Raw genomic sequence first — 24,581 nt, forward strand, 5'->3', positions numbered from 1 at the left:
TTTCATTTATATATGTGGGATCATTTTCGTATACAACAAAAACAGTAAGAAGCTTTACCAGTTTCATGTTATTTGAAGCAGGAAATATGACTGACCAAGCAGTGCAAGACTGCTACAGTAGGATCCATTTTTAGATGCCTGCTAATATTCAAAGTAAAAACTAGTCCTGGAACCATTCACAAGTACAGTATTAGATCTAGATTTATTTCACCAACATCACCAGGCAGGGGAAAAGTCCTACAATACCTTCCCCTGAGGAGGTGAGGAGGGCCTCTCAGTAGCTCTCTCCTAACAGCCCCTGGACCTAACCAGATCTTCCACAACAACGGAAAATCATACTCTGCCACCCTCCTTCTTCCCTACCATCCACAAACCAAATCTCCAGCATCATGGCAGCCTCTATCCTGAGTAGGTAACTTAGCATCTGCAATTAGTCTGACAGATGACCAAATTCTAGGCAGTTCATTAATCCTTTCACAGTTAGGATGCAAGTTGTACACTCCCTCAAACTAGGATCTGAGGTAGATACTTGTAAAACTAGTTTGACAAAGTTTTTATGTACGATCAAGAGGAAGCAAGAATTCCAAATCTCCTCAAACAAAACGCAGCTACTTTAGCACATGTTAAATACATAAAGGTGGCAAGATCTTTCCTTGAGCCTATATACTAGCTTGGTCTTCTAGCAATTTTAAACATAAACTTCTTTCAAAAAACACACTACCAGTCTCCTGAATTCAGGTTGGGTCTCTGCTCATTCCCATATATATTCCTCTTCCTCAGCCTTCCTCAACTCTTATTCTGGCTGAAAACCTTCACTATTTGTATCAAACTCTGCAGATCAAGCAGCAACTTATCCTGATGCTTTATCCTAGTAATTTATCTCTAAGATCTAATTCTATACTGAATTACCAGTCAGGCCTATTTTACTGCTTTACCTGTGGTCATCTCCATTATCTTCTCTCAGACCCCTCAGTAAGTCATGAAAACAAACATTCCATTAAGAATAAGACCTTACAGTGATTCAAATACTTCACCACAACCACAATAGGTTTTCTGACCACTGCTCCTAAAGTCTTTAAAGCACACTGAAGTCTATCTCCCACTTAAGCCTCTCATCTGTCTTTGAAACTTTGCAGGATGTTACCTTTTCTTTTATTCTATTATTGCATTATACTGTTTATTATTGCATTTCTTTTATTACTGTACAAAAGACAAAAAGGGCATGGGTGTTATTTATGCACCTTTAAATGCCTATTTTTCAAACTGTTCTTAAGAAGAGATGTTTCATACATGAATGCTTTGTCTGCCTCCAGTTATTTTCTAAAAGGTATCCATTTAATGACAGCATTATCATGTCACTTAAAGTGCCTTATGTAAAAATCCTGGATTAGCACATTGGCCTTTCATCTCAGAGAAGCCAAATGCAAAACCGAAAAATTACTTTCATGCCCTTAGCCTTCAGACAGACATTACTAATTCTCACTACAATTTGGCTTAAGTGACCACTTTTCCTTGGGGGAGGGGTGACTACTGATTAAAGCAGCACATGATTTCAGGCCAGAAAAATAGATGGAATAAAGATGCATGAGAATCTTGAAATCTGCATGCTTATACCAGTCCTAGATTTGAGCAATCTAAATCACATGCTCATTTGCTAATCAATGTTTCTTCCATTTAGAAGACACTATGCAGTCTTTTCAGGTATCACTGGAAATTATTCAGCTGCAATATATACCATCTATGTAAAAAAGGCTTTTTAACCCTGTCTGACCTACGATGCTATGAAGTTTCCAGCTGCTGTGGAAAAACCCAACACTGTCACTGTTTATTCACCTTGCATCCAACATCAGGCGCATAAGTACTCTTGTACTTACCACATTACGAGTCTAGTAGATGTGTTTATCTTGAATAAATGATTCATCTTTGACTGAAAAACAATGTTTCGAATGCATTATGTCCTTTTAAATCTAATTTCTTAAAAACATTTTTAGAGGAGTACAAAGTTATTCACACAAAAGATAAAGAAGACATTTATTCTCACTGTGTTGGATTAATTATATGTCTAGTCTATATACACATTATAAATCTGGTTTTAATAGTACTCAATATGCATAATTCCCCATACTTATTAAGCAAGTCATTTTTCTGCCTGTGCTAAAAGACCCCTTGGAATCTAAATGAGGCCCTGTAGCTTCAGTTAAAAATATATTACTTAAGAATAAAACATGTCAACTGTGATAAGTACTTCATATCAGATTATAAAACAGAAAGAAGTATGAAATAATTTTGGACAAAGAATATTAGATAATTCAAATGAAAATGAGAAAAACCCATGTATTCAAGAAACTTGCAGAACAGCCAGATTAGCACATTGATAATGCAAAATTCACCTTTTGTAAGGGAGGGAAAAAAAAAGACTTGCAATTTTTGCAGTATCATAATTAAACTACACTTCTTACCCAATTACCTATTCCATGAATTTAAGAAATAACAATGGGGGGGTGATAGATAGTCTAAAACAATACTTTATGAACTAACACTTAAGTTTCTCTTGACTATGCAGTGCTAATGTAATATTTTCACATTTCCAGATCCTTCTTGCGTTACAAAAAACAGAAGTTGCAGAAGGTGATGTTTAAGGTTCTAATGTCCATGAGAAACAAAAACAAATTTACACATGCATTCACAAATGTTACCCCTTACAAGCAAGGCTCTTTCTTGCTGGCTTTCCTGCCCTCTCCCCCTGCAGTACTCCAGTTCCAGAAATTGGGGTATTGCTACAGAAATAACAAAAGCACCTTCTGAATAGAGACAAGACATACTTTCAGGAGGAATTCTGCATGCGTAGATACAAACACCACAAGCATAAACAGGACTATTAAATTTGGCGTACAGTGAGCCCTCAGTGAGGACACATGCCTTTGAGAATTTTTGCAACTGTGTGTAACCCAATATCTACCTACCTAACTAGGGAACATCCTGTGCTGCTTCCTCCTACTACTCCCATTATTTTTAATTGAGCTTACAAAGATAAAGAGAAGTAAAGCAAATAACTGTTGACAGCTAATTTGATATTAGCGTGAAAATATCTATGTTTTAATATAGGAGAGAATGCACAGGAAATGATCTTACTTGCCATGCCATTTGTCAAAAAAGAAAAACCTATACATTTCCTCGGAGAATGATGCTCACCTCTCAACACGGGGAAAAAAAAAAAAAAAGAAAGAAAAAAAAAAAGAAAAAAAAAAAGAAAATCAATCCATAAAGCAATCCATTAAAATATACAGTACAATTAAAACTGTGTTTCCTAGTCTTCTGAAAGCTACATTCAGCAAAGTCACACATCTCTCCCCTCCCACATAGCACCAAGTACTGCTGTATGCATACCAGAGGAGTCCAACACAAAGACACACTGCGAGAACAAAGACATTCATCTCCTAACACACAAATAACCAAAGAACAGCCAAAAATAAAATAACTATGACAATTAAAGATTTGAGACTGCGGGGTGTTGGGAGGAGGGAGAGCGGAAGATGGGGGAACCACAGGATTGAGAGGATAAAAGCTGAGAAGTTAAAACACAATTTTTAAAAGGGTATTTTTGAGGAGTGTAACAGACATATACCAAATTGTTAGCATAAAACTGCGTAAGAGCGCATCTTGCACACATCTAAATTTGAAAGGAAGTTACTATACCAGAAAAGTAGTATATGATCATGTTATTAAGACAGTAGCATAATCTGTATCAATGAATCACAGTAAAATTGTATGTCCACAGGCTTCCCTTCCAGCCCAATGAAGTAATCTGAAAGAATACCATACATCCCACATCAATAAGAGCTATGTGTTCATATACTACTTCAGACACGTTGGACTTACACCACAGAAGCATACGCTGTGTCCCGTGTAAATTGTTCATGAGAACCATTTAACACTGTATCAATATTTCAGTGAAATTTCATTTTTCAGAATGCTGGCATACTAAAAGCCTCTGAGTAACAAGAGCCCATTATCAGTGATTCAGGCACATTACACAGCAATGAATTTTTGAAAAATATCCACACATTTACAAAATAAATCGAACTAATGAATTACTTACAGTTTGTTTGAACTAACTTAGAAGTTAATATAGCTGCCTTAGCAGAGAGTCATATTTCCATACTTCACTTCTGCGTGTATTTTTAACTTCATAGATATCCCCAATGCATAGAGTTACATTGGGCAATCCTAGTGCACACAAGCATAATGATTTTGCACTGCTTCCACTTTTTAATGAGAGAACCAAAAAAGGCAAGTTACAGTGGCTACAGGGAAACACTGTAGAGTGTTAGCCTGATTCCCAAAATACATGATGGATCATCTACTGTCGAGGCATCAGCCAGAGAGAGTGTGGCAAATGTATGCTGTCTTTAAAGCTGATCCAAAGCCTGTGGAAGCAGATTCCAATAATCCTCTATTAGGAACAGTATCACAGCCTTCTACAGATGCATCTTTTAATATTCTGAGATGCAATTATGACACTTTATATTTAAAAAAATAAACTAGTCTGTAAGCAAAATCAATTTCTGGCACAAGGTACAGAATTATAATAACAGAGAAAAAAGCATAGTAACAAAAACACTATTGTGTACACATATATTTATGTTATGTAAACATATATTTTACATAATAAAATTTTAAAATCTAAATTTATCAGAAAAATTCTTATTAGACTAGAGAAATTATAAAATTAAGTGAAAAATTAAATGTAGCTTTGTTTATTTTAAACACTACTTATACTAAGCAGATATATTACCAACATGTAGTACAGCTGGAATTACAAGACTGCTTTAAAATGCCATACCCATTTCTGCAGAGCTATTGGCATAACTGCAGGCAATGTTACTCTTCTTGAAGACAAACTCATGTCTGCTTTTCACAGAAGTCGCCAACCTTCATCCAGGTGATAACATGAGGCAGAACAAAGTAGTTTGCAATAGTCCTTGAAGCCCAACTTCCCAAAAAAGGAGCAGGAGAGAGTCAGTGCAAAGTGAAGACTAAGAAGGTAGTAAATGTCACTCTGTTTATGTGAATCCAGTCCTACCCAAAGCTAATTACAGAAGATACTGGGGTAGGACTAACTAGAAATCAGCCAACCAAGGAGCTTGAATACTCATCTTCTGTCCTTGGAAAGGCCCACAATGATATCTCTGGCTATAAAAATAAGCAAAACAACAAGTATTTCTATCACTTGGAACCCTGTCTTCACTGTCAAAACAAAACCCAAACCATTAAAGAATGTGTTCAGCACATTACACTGAGTGGTTATTGTGTTGTTGGGTTTTTTTTTCCTGACTTTTTCCAACAAACAGAATATTTTTCATTGCTTCTGATCTTAGGGTTTCAGAAAAGTAACTGAGCGTAAGAGATGCACTGAATCCATGAAGTTTAATTCTATGATTCTTAATTGTCTTTATCCAAAGAAGCAGGAAAACTCCCCTTTTACTTAAAGCAATGCAATTTCTGACTTTGCAGTGCAACAAAAGCCTGAAAACGTGGCACATAAAATGTTAAAAGTGAGTGAAATTTAAGAATATTTATGAACTCAAGTTGTTGATCAGCCCCACTTATACATGTACTTCATGTACCAAATACCTGTATAACAAGGCTATTTTCATTAATGTGTTTCTACCAAAAAGATCAGGGTTTTTGCTTTCCTTCTTTGTCAAAAAGGTCAAATTTTTGCATCATTTTTATGATAAGGCAGGCTATAATCTTTGTTTTAAGGTCTTGTAACGTGATAAACTGCAGAAAAAAGTTTTCTGTTTTTATGCAGCATGAATAAGCAATAATTCTGTTGTAAACGAATTATTAAACAGATGTTAGAACTGTGACACTGGATATTTCTTTTATAACTCTTAAACAAGCAGTTCACATCAGAAACATTGCCCACCATAGGAGAAGACTGAAGACATTCTGCAAAAATTATTTGTATTAAGTATTCATGACATCTCAAACAATAATGTATCAGATATGCGGACTACTGCAGTTCCACAGAGAGTTACTGAAGGCATATTATTTAGCACACATCTGATACATGTGTCCTAGAAGCATTCAGAACTGACTTGGCAAATATTATAATAATCCATGCTAAAATTCACTAAATCATATTGATTGTGGTTTTTCCTCAGTGACTGGACATGAGCACACTCTGTAGTAATCTCAAAATGTCTAGAAGAAAATCTCATCTCCAGGACATAAGAAACTATACACTGATACACTGGCAAGTTAAACAATGTGATTTCATGTAATTTTCTGGTTTGAGAGTTTTTTTAAGTGGCAAAAACTACATAACACGCCACTGGCACCGGTAAGATACTACAGAATCTGCGGATTCAAAGCATCTGTTTTCATGCTAAATTACTTTCTTGAAATCCTAAAATCTGTAGGGCTTTGGTAAATTCTGTCAACGAACAAGAAGAACAAACATTGTAAACACAAAATAATGCAGCTCTCTCCCCAGAATGAAAACCCACAATGCAGTGACATTTTACCTGCAGCTCTCAAATAGTAATAAAATACTGCCAAGGAATAGGAAGACAAATATTTCCTTAACTTTCAAACCCTGTTGTCCTTGATTGAGACATACAGGGCGGAAAAAAAATGATAAGCAACTGATGCCAAGTCACAAAAACAGTTTGGAGACACACATTCAATCCTTGTTCAGTTAGCTTTAAGACGAGCTTTTAATCAAACCATAAAACCAGTTAAAATACAGCAAATATTAGCCATTTCCTTGGCTCAGTAATAAAGGTTCAGTTTTAACTTGACCCATTTTACATTGGATCTATAGCAGCAACAGATGCATAGCAACTGATCTTCAAGGTATAAGGTATTTAACAACTTTTGTTTTCCTCTCTTACGCTCCAGTCCAAAATCCTGACGACTGTTTTGAGAAATCAGAAGGATAAAAAGCTATTCCAGAGATCAGGTTTTAAGAGTTAATTCTGTAGTATTTGGAATGAACATACTTTTATATTAGAGATAGCTATGATAAATGTCAAGTGTTCGCAATTAGGTTTTTACCTTTCAGGCACAAAGTTTTTATTTCCTATGGGAACATGTTCTCAAAATACCATTATACAGCTTCAAAATTTTGGTGCAAGGTTCAGAAAACAACTTGTGGTATCAGAGCCTGATCCTGCAGGCATTTTACTCCCAGCAATATTTGATATGCTTATGTTTGCAGCAACACAAAAACTCCCTTTACAATCTTTTTTTCTTGGATGTAATGGAAAAATGTTTGGGAAACAGTAACTGTAAATCTCGGTGCGTTGCATTAGTGCAAAGAAACAAAAATAACCGAAGCCATTTTTCCTTGCCCCTGGGTACCGAAGGTCCCTGACTCTTGAAAATCACATGCAGCTTTTTGTTCTATGAATAATACTGACCCATTTGTCCGCAAGGTGCAGCAGAGGATTATTTTCCTCAGTGAGACTATCTGTATTTTGTCTTCTCCAGTCGGATATAAGAACCAGATCTATTTAGAAAGTAAGCAAACACTTAAGTGCTGTGTTATACTTCGTAATAAAAATCCAATATTCAGATCTGACTGATTTTAAGCAAAAATACCACAGTAATTTGCTTATTCTAGTGAAAGTACACATTAGTTTCACCCAAGTACTAACAATTACATTGATGAATACATTCATCTCCTAGATTTCACATACACCAAATATAAAATAAAATAAAATAAAATAAAATAAAATAAAATAAAATAAAATAAAATAAAATAAAATAAAATAAAATAAAATAAAATAAAATAAAATAAAACCAATACATCTTAATTTCTAAGTTCAAACCTTGGATAATCACTTCACCATCTGAAAGCCAAGAGGAGTTCTATTGATAAATGTGAAATACAGAAAGGCTCTGAAAGCCCATTATGCCTTCAGGGAAACATATATAATCACTTTTTGTCCTACAGGTAGAAGACTTGACTTGTCCATGGCAGGTTTGCAAAGAATTTTGCTGGTGCTATTGGACAGGAAGGAAATCAGATCCAGCTCAGTTGCTTGAGAGCTCTGTAAAATGAATATGTTCATGCAGCTTTTCACTCCTATTTTTGTCACTGAGCTACCAGATACAGTTCTGAAAACATTGTGTGGATACTTTTTAGATACTTCAAAATATAAACCACTTCTGCTTCTTGCCACTGCCACTAAAGAAAGCATTACTAAATTGAGTGGGCAAGAATTGAAAAGCTCTTAGGAAGAGTTAGTAGCAACAAGTATGGATTTTATAACAACATATGGAATAGAGATATCTTGTTAGTAGAGGAAGGTCAGTGATGTACTTAAGGCACTCGATACGGAGTCACAACAGCTCATCTATTCCTGGCTCTGCCAGACATAACTCAGGAATGTGGGCATTTATAGGTAACAAGAGCAAATCAGACCCAGCTTTTGCTTCTGAAAATGAAAAAAAAATAAAAAAATCTAGAGATTATATGTATTCATTAAGGCATATAAAAAACTTTCATGCTATTTTTTGTATTTTTTTTCTTTAAGCTGAGGCAGAAGATTATTACACAAGACCAACATAAAGTCAGGTAAGTTATTTATGGTACTATCTGCACTTCCTTGACAAAGTGCTCGTGTCTGCTTGACACAGACCGTCACTGTCTCTTTACTAGAAAAAGAGCCAGTTAATACCATCAGCATGACTGTGGAAACATGTACAGGCTATTTTCTGCATAGGTACATTTGCATGTATTTGGCAAATAACCATTTTCTCAAAAACCATCTCAAAATAGAAAGTTTTCAAAGTGATTGAGGAGCTGTCTTTCTATTCCTATAGTCCCTTATACAAAGGAAGGTAACAAGGTCTTATTCCTCAAGCAGAACATACAGGACACCCTCTTCGAGGGTTGATAATGATTGATTCCTCTGCAGAAACAGTTGCACTAGAACAGGCTATATTACCTGTAAAGCAACATACATATTATACCTAAGAACTTCACAATGAAGTCTGAGCCTTAATGATGACTCTTCTTCTGTCTCTTCATACAATTATCCACCTATTAAATGCTATTTTAAGAGGTCCATGTGCCATAAAAAAAAGCACAATTCATAGCTTCAGCTCTTTCTCTTCTAGCCTGCCCATGGCACAACAAACACCACACCATGCCCAAGCAGTTTAAGGGAAAAGCAAGATAACCCTAGATCCCAAACCCTGCACTGAAAAGCCATCTCCAAATACACCAGAGCTCTCAGCAGACTGCTGTCCTTTTGCTGGCCAAGAAACATGCACCACATGAACTCTGAACTCCTTTTCAATGCTATGCTTGATTTACTAACCCATGTGCCAGTTGCCTTCTTCCTTCTGGTTACAGCTATAATTGACTTAAGTTGATCCTTAAACATACTTAAAACAAGATTCTTGGATAAAAATTCCCAGCTACTGTACTTTCTCGCAGTCAAGACTACAGGTTGGTTGCATTAGAAAATATTTTTTTATCAAGTGGTAGTTTTCCACAGGAAAATGTGTTTAATAACAGACATAGAACCAAAGCAAAGAGAAACACGGGTTGCAGGAAGCAAGTGACTGGACAAAGACACATCAGGCAGCTTCTTGGTGCTACGTCTGAATCACTGGCTTCAGTTTTACTGTCTCCATATGTCTGTCTTCCAAAGGAGCTGGTTTCATTTCAGAAAGAGAAGCCTTTCTCATGTTAGTTCTGTTACACAGAAATCGACCAACAACAGCAGTCAGTCAAGCAAGTACAAGAGCTCCACAAACCATGTATGTTCCGCACTGCACATTGAGACTGCTTGGACTGAATTGGTCATGTGTTTTACCTCAGGGTCACAACAGTAAATATCCTCTTCAATCTTACTTAGAGGAGTGTATACCAATAATTTCCCAGAACATTATTTTTGTATGTGGTAAGTACAATCCCTGCTTCAAAACTGTAATGCTCCTGGAATAGTCTAGGAAGATATAAACAAGATTCATTAAGGTTACTATCAATGTATAAGCCACAAATACAAAGATTGGGAGTTTTTTTTCATCACTTCTCCACAATACCTCTACAGAAGCCTAGACCTACTCAGTCCTTCCCTCTCCACTAACTTACATGCTACTTCTTTGCAGTTATCCTAAAAATGCCCCTCCTTGGGGCCTGAAAAGCTGAGTAGTTTCTTTTTTTATAAGCTCATTTGGGATTTGGGAAGTCTCCATCCCAGAAGAAAAGTAACACCGAGCCATGATGAGTTCATCATTCAGCTGTTCCAAAGACCTCTTTCTTTAGCATATCATGTCTTCTACATGTCTTGGTTGGCACAGCAGTTACATATTAATTTTCCATAAAGTCTATTCCCTACATAAGCTTTTGCCAGGTACAGCCGAGATGTTAACAGGAACACTGTAAGACTGACCTTACCTTTCATACCTGTGAGTCTTCTATATGTTTGCACAATGCCTACTAAAAAGGAACGAAGTTACAAAACTCCTGCTGGATACTTACTTACTTCAAAAAATGTACTAATGCTTAATCTTTGATGTTATTTAATAACAACATTGTCTTTTGGTCAGAAATACAAGGCTTTCTATGAAGTAACTTAAGAGGAACTCTCCTCCAAAATCCTTTAAACTGACCTCTGATCTTATGTTAACAAAAAAGAAAAAAAGAAGAATTAAAAACACACACCAACTCAGAGCATATCCTTTTCATAGTTGCTCCTCATTTCCCTGAATGAGAAGGATATTTACCCTATGATCATACTAATGAGTAATTACGTGGACACTTGGGTAAAAATGGATCTCATTGCCCAATGAATTGCCCACAGGAGACAATACAGAAACTTCCTTTGAACATCCCATGTTCTGAAGTTGCCTGAATACAATAAACTCAAAGTAATTTACTATTCTAGAATACTGCGTATTAAAACTTTTAGCTGCGAATTATCTCTATCAGAATTATTGGTCAGAAAAAAAACAAGGAAGAGCTAGCTTTGCTCAATCTAGAGCAATGACTTGCTATCCAGATCACTTCAAACTGAGGAAAGGATTTAAACCTTCTCCTTCAGCATCACAAACAAGACCCTTAATATTCAACCTCTTTTGCCTATTTGAGAAGTCTAGATGACCTTGTTCTCTCACAGGTATATTTTAAGTGAACAATTCATATTTAACACAACACTATTGCAGAAGTAAAACAGCTCTCCAGGACAATCTAAAATTACACAGCTGTTACCTCCTGAACAAGTGAGTCACACACACACACCCGTCCCCCTGCACCATCATAATTTGAGAAAGTTTCAAAGAAGGAAATGCTTTAAAATATAACTTAATGAGAACAATCAGTTATAAATATTAAGTGCAGCCAGTCAAAAATTACAGATATGGGGACTAAGTTAAAGTATGAAAATCAGGATGTGGACACTTCTCCTTCAGCCCTAGGAAGTAATTATTGTGTTACACAGAAACCAGGCAGATTCTGTCTGCTTACCAAAGTGGAAGAGACTATTCCTGCATGCTAATGCTACAACGCACTAATCAGAGAGGAGCTGATGTTAGAGAAAAGCCTAATAATAAAAATCACACCAGCCTGGAAAAAAATCCTCTCTTACCAGATTATTCATCTCTCCTTGAATCGCTGTGGAAGGGCTCACATCACAAGAACAATGGCAAAAAAAAGAAAAAAGCAGCTGAACACCACTCTCTAAATTTTGCACTATCAAACAGCATAATGCGATTTTCTATCCCCGACAGCTCTCCTCACAAACTTGTAGGATCTTAAAGCCTTGTTATGCTCACGCCTTGCAGTGCTTTTCAGCTACCTATTTTTGCAATCAACAGGTTCAGGCCTGATTGAAAAGTTCTGTCAACTGAGTTGTAAGAAAAACCTCATATTGCACAGGCTTCCCTCTCACTACATAGGAGTATATTCTAGTGATTATGAGAAGAAATTCTTGGAAACTTCCAGCCTGTTTCTCAACAGTTGATACCATTTCTGTGACATTATCAAGTGCTTGCAGCTGTTCATAAACTCCAGGTCTTAATGTAATCAGTAACAGGAGTTATCGTAAGTAAAAAGGCTATTTATAGCCTAAGAATGCACTCACTGAAAAATCCAATTCTGATCACAAGGCAAGCTACTGTATCTTGTTTTTCTGTGGATATAATATCAAGCCAAGAAGCAAACAGACAGATATATTGGTATGCAGTATATGCATACATACTAGAAATAGGCAGGAACAATCCATCACTATCCTAATTAGAAGCACGGGCACACCTCTAAGATAACCGATATGTATCTCCCCCTTGAGACTTAAGTATTAAATATAACGTAGACTATTGGGCTAAAATGTGAGCTGATTAGCTGCAAACGAATTTTCTGTGAGTGAAACAGGAGAAAAGAAAGTTCACACTGTTAGTAGAGCAGAGAGGTCTAATTTCTTCTCCCTCTTAATTCCTCCTCCCACAACTGCCCTTCTTGAAAAATTTTCTTTGGCCTGATTAGCAGGTTTTTTTAATCTTCCCATTTGAGGCAACTCCCATCAGGACTCTAACATGAGAGACACACTTAAGTATTCTGTCTTGAAGGTTTCCCTTTATCTTCATTCCCAAATTAAAGGCAGTCATAAAGGCCTGAATTTTCTCAGATGTAACAGCTTTAAACATGCTGAAGACAAACGAAGAGAATATGGCCAGTGGTTTACTGTCATCTGCCCTTTACCATCACAGCATTTCACCATTGCTAGAGATATATCCCAGCTTGTCCATAGAAATAATCAGCTGCTAGAGAAGTCTGGAATCCCTGAGCCCTGAAATTGCCAACTGGCAGTTCTATCAGTTCTTGCCTCTGCACATACACACACACACATGAGATCAACATCAATTGTCAGTAACAGGATTCTGATGCCCTTTCACTGCCTGGCCATCACAGCTCCAGCTATGCAAGTACCAAACAGAAGACTACTCTTATCCTAAAGATACTCATCTAAGTAATCCACAGATGTCAAGACATGGATATCAGTTGTCCACTACTATAATGTATGAAACAGGCTGGTGAAAACCATGAGACATCTCAGGTTTATTGTCAGTTTCTATACTTTTTCTTACACAAGGGAAACTTGGTCCTGAAAGCAAAGGCAAGTAAAGCATGGAAGAGATGCAGAGAGCCATATCTATATCCAATTGGTACAATTTCCATTAAAATTGTAGCTAGACCTCTTAAATACATTGGTACAGCACAAGGCTTACCACTGCAAAGAGCTAAAAAGATCATGAAGGAAAAATTGAGGAAAAAAAACCACAATACTGTATTAGTGGCTCTGGAATTATCATGTGAAAGAACAAGTCTTCAGCTATCTATTGTAAATAATTTACAAGAAAATACACACGTATAGTGAATATAAAATTGGTTATCCAATCACAAATATTTAAGACTATTCTACATGCATGGTGAAGTTAATTCCACCTGGTGAAAACCAACCAAGTTTAATGTTGATGTCTATGCAGAGGTATGTTTCATTTATATAAAATTGAAATTATACTTATTGTGGCAATGTTTAAACACAGAAGTAAGATGGGGATATTCCTCTGCTTGTTTTCATAGTTCTCATGTTCTGATTTGAACAGATAATAACCCTCAACATCAAAAATTAGACAATCTAATGATACACTAAGGAATTAACCAAAACTCCTAACAGAAACTGATCCAAGTTTGACCTTCATTCTTCTGTTAATGCCCAACAGTAGGATACTAAAGTTATACTGTTACAAAAGTTATAAAATTCCTGATCATCTTATGTTAGTTTAAGTACTGAAAATGTATGGTAAACTACTCGGTATTTTCTTTGTTGCACAGCTTTTACTTCAAAGGAGGTGAAAGCTGTAAACCTTCAATAAGAAACATATAAGTTTTCAGCTTTACCAAACCCGTAGCATTTCAGGTAAGTTAACTATTCATCATCAACTACTCTCATCTCATTCAATACTATGCAACTATTAAACTGATTATGTTACAAAAACAGCAGAACGTGAAATAAAGCAGGTGTTTAAAGTGCTAGGAAATGAGATTACAAAAGTAGACCAGAACAGGAACACAGAATCTTTATATGACCAGAAAATAAAGCTAAGTAAAATCTAAATGGAGAAAAAACACAAGAAATACAAAATACGTAAGCCTCAGTCTCATTTTTATCTGCTGTGGCAATAAAAAAAGCCATAGGAAATGATCTGTGGAGCTCTCAAGGACATGCAGACATGAACTTTAAATGTGCGTGCTTAAAAACACTGTCATTTAAATCTTTTACGACTGTAACAAAAGCAATCCTCTGAGAAACAGAAAAGCTCTCAATACCTTGGGAGTGCTTCAAAAAACAACAAAATTCAGGTCTTCTAGTTTAATACTGCCTTTGAGCAGCAATGCACATAAATTCTTCAATATGAATCATAATTTTAATCTAGAATAAATGATACAAATTAGGTATGTTACTAAATACTATTCTGATTAAAGTGGAAGTGAAATGGGAATGTTTATCTGTTTTGATCAAAACACCATCCAGACAGCAGTCCATAAAGGGAAGATGTCAATAGCATTCTCTTGTTGCAACACTGATGTCTTGCATCCCTCACTTACCACTGGATCACCTACTGATGATGCCGTCAGTGAGAAGCCACCTGGAAAAAGGCCTGTCCATAAAATATGTATTTATTAATAATTATGGATCTGCCTATGGCACGTATGGAGCTGCTACAAAATGTCCTAAACTTCTCGTTTCTCCAGTCTAACCCTAAACAAATGCACCCATCCCTGGAAACAATTAGGAATAAGAACAGTGTTAGTATCTATCACATCTCATTCCTTTCTGAAAATTATCAGGATTTAAGCTCCATCCATCAAAATTTAATCTTTAAAGCCAAACTCAATAAAACTGAGTTATCAAAAGTGATTCAGCAACATCAGAGCAGAAGTTCCCTGCAGTTTCAGCTGGCTTTAACTGTCAAGTCTCTTGTATATTCAAATAAATTGAGACTGTTTTTATCGTTGTCTGCTCTAGCCACCAAAACACCAGGTAGCCAACTCAAAATTCAAGAGTTAAATATGAAAGAATTGCTTTTTGGAGAACCAAGGTTTCCAAATTTACAGAGAAGGTTTTCTACACAAAGAATCAGATCTACTGCAATGTACTAGAAGTTTCTTGTTCCAAATATAACTTCCCAAACAGCCAAGAAAAAGCAGTTTCTTGTACTGAGAAAACAGTCCAAACAGAAAAGATAAGAAACTTCAGTTTTGACTTCCAGCCTGATGAAGCCCAAAACAACCAAACTCAAAAGGATGATTAAATCATTCAAATTTGAAAAACACTGGCAAAATGCATGCCAGAATCTTTAACAGTACTGATGATTATTTCATTTTATATAGCTACAAATAGTAAAAATTTAAGCCTAACATTTGCCTGATGTAAGTGAATTAAGCAATGAGTTTGCAGAGGCAATATCTTAGTAACCAGAAAATTAGAGTGACCTTGTTTTCTTGTTCATTAGAAATGAAAAAAAAAAAAAGACACGCTATTTTTGTGAAGTTAGAATGTTTAGAGGCTTTGCTTGGGTTGTTTTTGGACAGTAACAAAGTGCAAGGTTAATTTGCAATAACACTGAGAGCTGATGTGAAGTTTGACAGAGAGCAATTTATTTTCTCTGTAAGAAAGATACACTAATGAATGAACCAACATAATACAAAAAGAAAAATACACAAACCCTCAAGATAAACCAGGTGATATTCCTTACTGTTTAAAAAAGAAATTGTTCAAATCTGCCTCCTAATTTTTACCTATATAGACCTGTGACTTTCTGCAACAATGTTAAGGTGACTGGTTAAAACACAAAAGTCCATGCCTTAAAAAAGTAATTTTTAATAGAGCTCTAAATAATTTTAAGATAATGTAATAACAATAAATCTCTCCTTGGTGGGAGGGTATGGCCATTTAAATGAACAACAGAACCCAGAAACTGGAGTAGAATACCACCAGATGAGACACCACAAAAAACCTAGGGCTCTTTATGTTGGTTCTAGATAGGATGTTTTTTTCTGTTAATCTGTAAACTGCTTGGAAAGAGTTTTTCTCTTGCCTCTGCCTCTCAAACTCTACGTCTTTCTTCGAGTAATTTAATGGGAAGATATAGGAAAACCAGATATATGTTTATGAGCTGGAAGGAAAAAAGATTGAGAACTGATAAAGGAGGACACAGTGCAAATTTCTTAAACATGGGAAGAAATCTGGCAAGAAACAGATAGACTGGAATCACAGGGTAAATTTAACTAATGCATCTTTCGGTTGGAAAAGGTATTTCAGTCCTTGGAAATTGCTTGCAAATTCATTAATTACTACGTCCAATAAAAAATCCTTTCATTTTGGCATTGTTTAAAAGTCAAGGGAAAAGAAGTATTTCAGCCAAAAAATCAGTCATGAAAAAAATCTAAGTCCCAGCTACTCAGCCATTTATGTCTGCTAATTGAATTATATGCAAAATTTTGAAGAATGGGGTTTCAAGTGAGTAAACTAGAAGACCCTGAACTACAACTGTATAAAATTAAATGGTAATCCAATTACAACAGTCAATGCTCGATATTATTACTAAACTTAGAATAGAGCACATTTAACGAATACTTGCTCTTTGCCATAAAGTTCCTCCCAGTTCATCTTTGCCAAAGAGCTTTACATTAAAATCTTTGTTAATGCAAAAAGAGAAGTGATGATCCACTACAATCAAATGTGCATTTGAGGTTTCTTTATACAATTGATTTCCTGGAAAGAACACTGTGGGAGTATATTTGGATTCTAAATGATAAAAATATCTACATGTTTAGAACATCAAGAAAAACAAAAGAGGCAAGATAAAATTCCAAAGATGTGAGTGTTCTTCACCTTGAGATTTACTTGAGTTTTATTTTTGCACTTCTAATTTAATTTAAAGAAACAAGGCACTAATTACCTTGAACTACTTTTATGATGAAACACTTTTTGCCTTATCCTTGAGCAGGGCAAGAACTGTCACTCCAGTGCAAATTATTCAGGTTTTGTTTTCAGAAAGACTTTAAAACTAAGCTTTCGTAACACTACAGTAACCTCTTTTTAGTTCATTTGACCAAAGAAAACCAAAATTACACTAAAGAACAGAGCATGTTTTCTTACAGTTATCTTTTTTCTCTACTAATATCCTTTTTGATCATAATTAGAGACAAAAGTACAGAGTGTTTTATATTTTCAGTTGTCACTTCTTAGAGAACATGGACTCTGAGACACAACTAGATTTCCCACACAAGTTCACACACACCACCTCGTAACAGCGAACAACCAGTTCTTCACAGGAAGGCAACATTTCCCATCATGAACCTAGTTGACCATGCTGTGTTGGACATGAGTGAAAAGATGGGCTTTTTTCGGCCTTTCAGATAAAAGTCTTCCACCCTCTAGCACAAAATTCAATTTATCTGAACATATATAATATTATTCATGCCAAAAGCACCCAACTGCCTCCTACATTGCTTGCAAGGATACCGTACTTGGTGATTTCTTACAGAAAGGATTACGCAATCCACAAAGTGGTCTTCCCATCCAGATGTCTGGCAGTTGATTTCATCTCCACATTATTCCCTTATGGATGAGGATGTTAAATACATGATCCCACCCTCCTTGAGAAACATCTTTCCAAACACAGGTGTGATACTGTAATATCAGCTCCACAGGGACACTTCCAAGAAATGCTCCCCTGAGAACAGGTCATCAGAGGCACAAGTCTGCATGTTCTCAGCAGCTCAATGGAGGCCTGTTCTTTCCGTTTTCCCAGATGCCAGTCCTCCCTCTAGGATAATAAAATTTGTCACTATACTGACTCTGTACTTTTACTCCTTATTTTTACCTCCATCATTCCCCCTCCTTTCATTTTTTTTTTTAATTAAGAAAATAATAGTCAAGGTTACATCTTAAAAGAAAGTTTGCTCTAGTTACTGTTACCATATCATGATTGTCTGCAAGGATATAACAAAAACTCTTCCAAACTGCAGTGGGGAAAAGAAGCTGGACAGTTGTGTGGATGAGGCAGACCAAATAATGTTCAAATACACAGATGCCCTACTTTCCAAGCACAGAGGCAACTCACTATTCTGCTGCATGGCTTTTACCAATTTGCTTTTATAAACTTATTCCCAGTAAATCAACCACACAAACAGACATGCTGTTCAAGGAGCATGTTCCATATTTTGAGAGGCTTATGATAAAAGATCATCAGAAGACAGTAAAAACTTCAGCTTAGAAAAACAAGAATTCAAAATAATGTTAATAATCTATTCACAAGAGGAAAGATTTCAGATGTCACAGGTTCTATGAATAAGAGAGTAGACGTTCATGACAAATTCTTTTTTCCCTGGAAGAAGAAGAAGAAAATCTTTTCTGGAGAGAAAAAACAGACAAGAGAGGCATAACTTCTTTTTATTTTCTTTTAGAAACACCTGTTTAGATAATAGTTACCTACTAGACATAAGTAGAAACTCACTCTGTAATTTTTCTTTATTATGCCCGCAGTTAAAAGCACAGCTGAAAATGAAACTAAATCAGAAATAAAGCAACATAAAAGAAGAACCACTGAAAACATATGTAGATCATCAGAGAGGCAACAGAAAAAATTCTGGCAGCTGCCAACACTATTAAAAAAGAAAAAAGTCCTTAATTGTAGCTGGTTTCTCTGAAGAGTTAGGAAGCCATCAAACTGTAGCAGTAATATGCATGGCCTAGGGGGCTATATTCAATGACATCTTTGTATATAGATAAGGTATTTGCAGACAGAGCTGTTATGAAGTTGGTAAAGTAAGAACACGGGGTGGAAACACAACATTTCCAAGCACAGCCTCCACAGCCAGCTGTGGGAAGTCAAAGTCACAGCCAGTTCATTTGTTTTTGTGCACCTGCTTAACATTCCCTCCCTTTCCTTTTTAAACCTAATTAATTTTATAAACATATGAGAAGACTTCAGCCTGAATGTCAAAGATAGACATTTAACTGAACGGTTGCCATTTGGCCTTAACTTCTAATAACTTCAGACGAAGAACTTTACAACAGTCATGCTGAGTCTGACAAAGGGTCTAAACAGCCTCGTACCATTTCTCCTGTACTGGCCATAAAGGGACATCGAGGCGAAGGGCTGGCAGAAACCAAGGCCTTGTTACAGTGACTTCAGAAAATAACAGGAAGACTCCTCTCAGTTCTGCTGGTAACTGGAAAATGGATTGGGCCCTCCACAGACACCATTATTATTTTAGCTCATTTCTGTCAGCAAACCAGTTGCTCTTGATCCTCCTTTTACCATAGAGAGCACTGCCTTTTTAAATGGAAAAACAGCAGAAATGGAAGGACTGTGTGCAGTAGTGGTCACAAATGTAGGACAAGACCCTTTATGAAGAAACAGAAGTGAAATAAGTGAAGCTATGAACTTCAGCTTCTGAGAGGTTGAAGCTAATGCTTAGCTGGCTTAACTGATCAAGCCAGTCAGTAATTTTAAACATGACAGGCCACAAAAGCAGATTGTTGACCTCTGTGTGTTAAATCATGCTTGGGAAATCTGCTTTCCAGTTGCAAGAACAAAGATTACCACAATGAGTGCAATTTAAGCCAGCAACATGAGTCATTTAAACTAATTTTTCAAATGTGACTTCTAGTTTTTATGTCCTGAAAGATGATGTTACCAATTCAGTGTTTTTCCTGCCTCTGCAGAGACAGCCAATGCTTCCACCTTCCCAAGAACAAAACTAGCACAATTTTATCCCACTGCATTTGCAAAGTTTAGATACACACTGGCCAGAAATGCTTCAGATTAGTATTGCTGTTGTAGGAAAGAACTAAAAGTAATAAAAGTAGTCTAGAAAGGCACCATAGCTATTTTCAGAGAACATGCAAAACATGGTAAGATAGATTCAGTTTCTCAGACATATAAAAGTTTTTCACTGGAGAAGAGGGGAGAAGATTCCTTCTTAAGGTGTTGAAAAAAGATGACTTTGCTAGTAAATTTGTCTGGCAGGTGCAGAGAAACAGACAAGGCTGGTCAGCTTCAGAAAAGTTAACACAACTACAAGAAACTTCAACTTCCAGTCAATTTCTTAATGCAAATCTAAAAACTGAATAAGCAGCAGCAGTGTAAGTTCTTATACCTCCAATATTGCCCCTAAAACTGTTAAGCCATCCATCTCAGAGACCACCAAAAAAGATAACATGAGGGAGTTAGAACCCTTCATCTGAGAGGTGCTCCTTGTCAGAATGCTTTCCAGTCTCAAGACAAGAGAAATGAGACAGGTAAACTCTCAGAGTGAAACAGATCTTCAGCCCAGTAATCTCCATTAATTGAAAACTTTTCCTCTTTAACCTCTACCCCTGCTCGGGATAATAAATGCACTGTACGTGAACAGTACTAAGAATACTGCCAGGCCTGTCTGTCCACTCAGAACTTCCCTTGGTTTATAGTTTAAGGTAGTTATGGAAATACAGTAACATCAGCCACACACACATAAAAACACATGCATATAAAATATAGCCATGTACACAGCAATTGCTCCTTCCCCATCAATTTTGGTTTTAGTCAATTATCCTGGCAAAATTAGACCTTCAGACAAAAGAAGCTGCTCAGTGACTGTTAAAACCCTCCGTGCTATAGCACTGGTGACAGTAATTGGAGGTGGGGAGGAAGAGAAAGAAATTAACTTCTTATTTAAGGACATAAAGTACTGCCTGCCTGCTCCCTGGTTCTGCTTTACCCAAAAATTTTGCACAGTCACATGTAGACTCCATGAAAGAACAGTCACGCCTGAAGTCACAGATTCTGAAACCTCATTTTCTACAATCATCGATGACCTACAGAGAAAATTTCAACAAATTACAGAAATATGGAACACCTTTATTAGAAAAATAACTTAACAGGTAACTGGGATTTTCCTCAAGCTTTCATGAAACCAATTTAGAATTTGTCAAATAATAACTTCTAAATCTTACCTGTTTTTTTCTTGAAGTTGCCTTGGGCAACAGACTGGTTGACAAAACTGATGCAAATGGAGAACAACACAGTTCAGGAAAAGGATTTGGAATTGATGGGATCTCCAAAATATTGTCATCTTTCTTTTTTCTCCTAATTCAACAAAATAAAAATATATCAAGTGATAATTGTAACAACTGCTGTTAAAATTGCAATATCCAACCACAATGCCTGAAATACTAAAGCACTAATAACACGATGCTTCCTGGTTACAGCAATTAGCTGTTTTGTGCAGTTATTTTTTTAAATCTGTAGGCTGAATCTATTAACATACAGTGCTTAACACTACTTGAAAGCAATCCAAGTATTCAGCTCCAAATATAAAGTTGTCTGAATATGTGCCTTTGCAGAGTAAGAGCACAGATATATTTATATTGGCTCCTAAGGACAACAGTAAATATTTTGTTGTCCCTGTGTTCATGGCATTCCTTATGTACACATATTACCACAGTGGATGCATGTAACTTCTCAGTAATACTTCTGAGTACATCACAACTGTATTTTAAACAAATGGAAACTTTTTTTCCCAGAATCAGGAATGAAAGTGACAGACATGACAAAACAGCGCAAAGCAATACACTAATTTCTGGTTTCAGTTACTTTTGTATTTAAATCTCCATAGCTCCATCATTAAAAAAAAAAAAAGTCTCAGTAGTTGCAGGTTACTTGAATCTGATTGCATCCTAAGTATCACCAAACAGTATTTGTAATAGTGAAGATAACCACTGTTGTACTTTCTGAAAAGCTTAGTTACCTGCTGGTTTAAAGTATCACATTAATAATGTGGTTGTTTAGACTGCTGGGTACATTACAGTGCGTGTTTTTCTCATGTAAAATATTGACTAGCACTTTGTCTACTTGATTTCATTTGAAGAGTAGTACCCAAAGTACCCCAAGTATGTAAGTCTGCCAACATATAATCAGATTTTTCTACAAGTGTGAGTTGACTGCTCCAAGCTTAATATTTAACTTCATTACCTCCACTGTTATCATTCCAGGTTTCACATACTAACTGGTACAAAGCAGGGAAACCCATCATAGTAAGGCAACAATGCAGAATGATGAAGCTTTACATTCTGGATATCCTCACCAAACATTCATTTAAAGGGATATTTAGCATTAAGAAGGAGTGAAAAATCCTGTGTACAGTATTTTGAGATTTTCTAAACTTCAGTCCACCAAAACTAATCAGATGCTTCATGAACAAGCTAGCTCACAGTTTCCTTTACTAAGAAGAGACCAATGCCTTTAGGAATGGCCTGAGAGGTTATGAACACAGGGTGCACATCACTGATAGCAACCACAGCGGCATCGCTAACGAGGAAGCCGTTTATCTCACGAACATTATGAGACACTGCACTGAGAGAGTAGCGGCTTGGTTTGGTCACCTCAAACTGGGAAATCTCAGAAGAAAAAAATAAACAAACAAACAACGAGTAGGGGGGAGATGCATCCGCGGCGGAGCGAAGTGTCTGCATGGCCGGGAAATAACTTTTTGAGTTCCAGAGAAGAGCGGGCCAGTCCCGGACCGGGCCGCCCCCGCCCGCCGCTCCGTCCCCTCCCCAGCCGCTGCTGCCGCACCCGCCAGCCCCGCGCTCCCGCCCGCAGGACGCCCGCCCGCCCCTAGACGGCGGCCCCTAGCAGGCGGCCCCTCGAAGGAGCGAGCAGGGCTGCCAGCGCCCGTCTGGGCTCCGGCCTTACCTGTCGGGGGGCGAGGGCGGCGGGTCCCCCCCCGGTTGCCGGGGAAGCGGGCAGGGGGAGGGCGCCGCGCCGCGGGGGCCGCCACTCGCGGGCTCCGCCGCCCGCCCCGCACCGCGCGGCACACCGGGCAGCGGGGCAGCCATCGGCCGCGGCGACGTCCTGGCTGCGCGGCCGCCCGCGCGGGAGGCACGTCGGCGAGCGGCCCCGGCGCTGTCGGGCGTGTCGGGCGGAGGCTGCTCTCCGCTCCGCTGCGGAGGAGGGGGGGGAAGCGCCGCCCGGGCGGCGAGCGGCACCGAGCGTCTTCCCCGGCACACGTGCGCGGGAGGGGGCGGGCGGCCGCCGGCTCCGTGCTGCGACGGGGAGGCAGCGCTGAGCGGGCGGGGGCCGAGCTGTGCCCTGCCGGCTGCCTCCGCCACACCGAGGCGGGGAAGACCTCCGCTCTCGGCGGCAGGGCGGGGCGGGCCCTGGCAGGTGTGCGGCCCCGGGACCTGAGGCCGCGATGTCACCCGGCCGCGCCTCACGGGTCGGGGCAGCTGAGGGGAGGTGGCGGCCCGGGCTGCCCCGCCGAGCCACCCAACGGCCCAGCGCAACCGGGCGCTGCTCGCCGCGCCCCTCGGCCCCTTCGCCTGAGCGGGGCGGTGACGCGGCCCTGCCCGGAGTGGCCGGTAACCTCCTCCCGGGCAGCGCCGGCCCGTCGCTCAGCGATGCGCAACGGGGCCGAGCCGCGCTCCGGCGGCCGGACCTGGCACTTGTATAAGGGCCTTGACAAATCATTAACGGAGCCGCCCCACTGCTCTGCGACGTAGGGATTTTTTGGCTTCGCCTTGGAGAAATGAGGGGTGAACGAGGCAGGGGGCCAGACCAGTTACCTGTGTGCCAAGAAGCAGCAGCTGGACCCAGGACTCGGCGTCAGCCACAGCTCCAACAAGAGCAGAAAGTGGAAAGGCCTCGGACCTTGGGCTCCCCCACAGCAGCCTGGGCCACTGAGGAAGACAGGTCCTGCTCTGCCTTATGTACATGAAATCTGATGTGGCAATTCTGCAGCCATCCTTGCCAGCGATCATCCTATTGCAACATCAAGAATACCCCCTCCCTATATGAAGAACAGTTTGGTGGCACCAAGCAGAGTGGGTAAAATCGTCTTAAGTCAGTCACCTTGGTAAAATGTCAAATAATTAGAGCCCAGCACCCTGTAGAAACAACTCTGTGGACAAACCTTCTGGTTGCACTTGGGGGCAGTAACTGTGACATGAGACCGTTGAAAATACATACTGTTTTGGGACATGTGATTTGCTGTTTTCTTGAACCTACTGAAGAACTCACAAGCCAAAAATTTCAATTCTGAAGAAAGAGTTTCAGACATACATGCAGTAGAGTTTTCATTTTGGCTGAGTCATAGAAGATTTTGCAGGACATTTATTTTCAATGAAATGAAGGATTCCTTGTGTTTTGAACAGCTCATTCTCTGCTGACAGCAGACGTGCAAGTTGATTAAGAATTTTATATACAGAGACTAGCAAACATATCTAGAATTTTACAGATGAATGTCAGATGAATGACTCGGTTCGCTCATTGCCAGCAAACAGCTATCTTTTTACACAGCTGCACAGACCACACCACTGGGGTTTTTTGCCTAATTGATTCACTGGCATAAGTGTGGCACATTAAACCTCACTATCTTGAGAAGACTAGAAGGAAGAAGAGCTGGTGTAGGTGCTCTAGGTAGAAAACTGAGCAGTTGTATGCTGATATTAATCAACATTTTAAAAAGGCCACAAAACAAAAATATGGTTTTGACTTTTCACCCAGTC

General features: G+C 38.4%; 1 protein-coding gene across 1 annotated transcript in view; it reads right to left on the bottom strand.

The window, feature by feature from the left end:
• Positions 1 to 23,559, bottom strand: part of GRB14 (growth factor receptor bound protein 14) — a 66,179-nt gene extending 42,620 nt beyond the window's left edge. The window contains 5 exon segments of the mRNA XM_071810985.1: positions 21,030 to 21,162; positions 22,771 to 23,209; positions 23,212 to 23,266; positions 23,268 to 23,295; positions 23,297 to 23,559. Of these exon segments, the coding sequence (XP_071667086.1) occupies positions 21,030 to 21,162; positions 22,771 to 23,209; positions 23,212 to 23,266; positions 23,268 to 23,295; positions 23,297 to 23,544 (903 nt within the window). The 5' untranslated portion in view covers positions 23,545 to 23,559.
• Positions 23,560 to 24,581: the final 1,022 nt, after the last annotated feature.

Source organism: Patagioenas fasciata, chromosome 7, assembly GCF_037038585.1.
Source record: "Patagioenas fasciata isolate bPatFas1 chromosome 7, bPatFas1.hap1, whole genome shotgun sequence".
Taxonomy (NCBI): Eukaryota; Metazoa; Chordata; class Aves; order Columbiformes; family Columbidae; genus Patagioenas; species Patagioenas fasciata.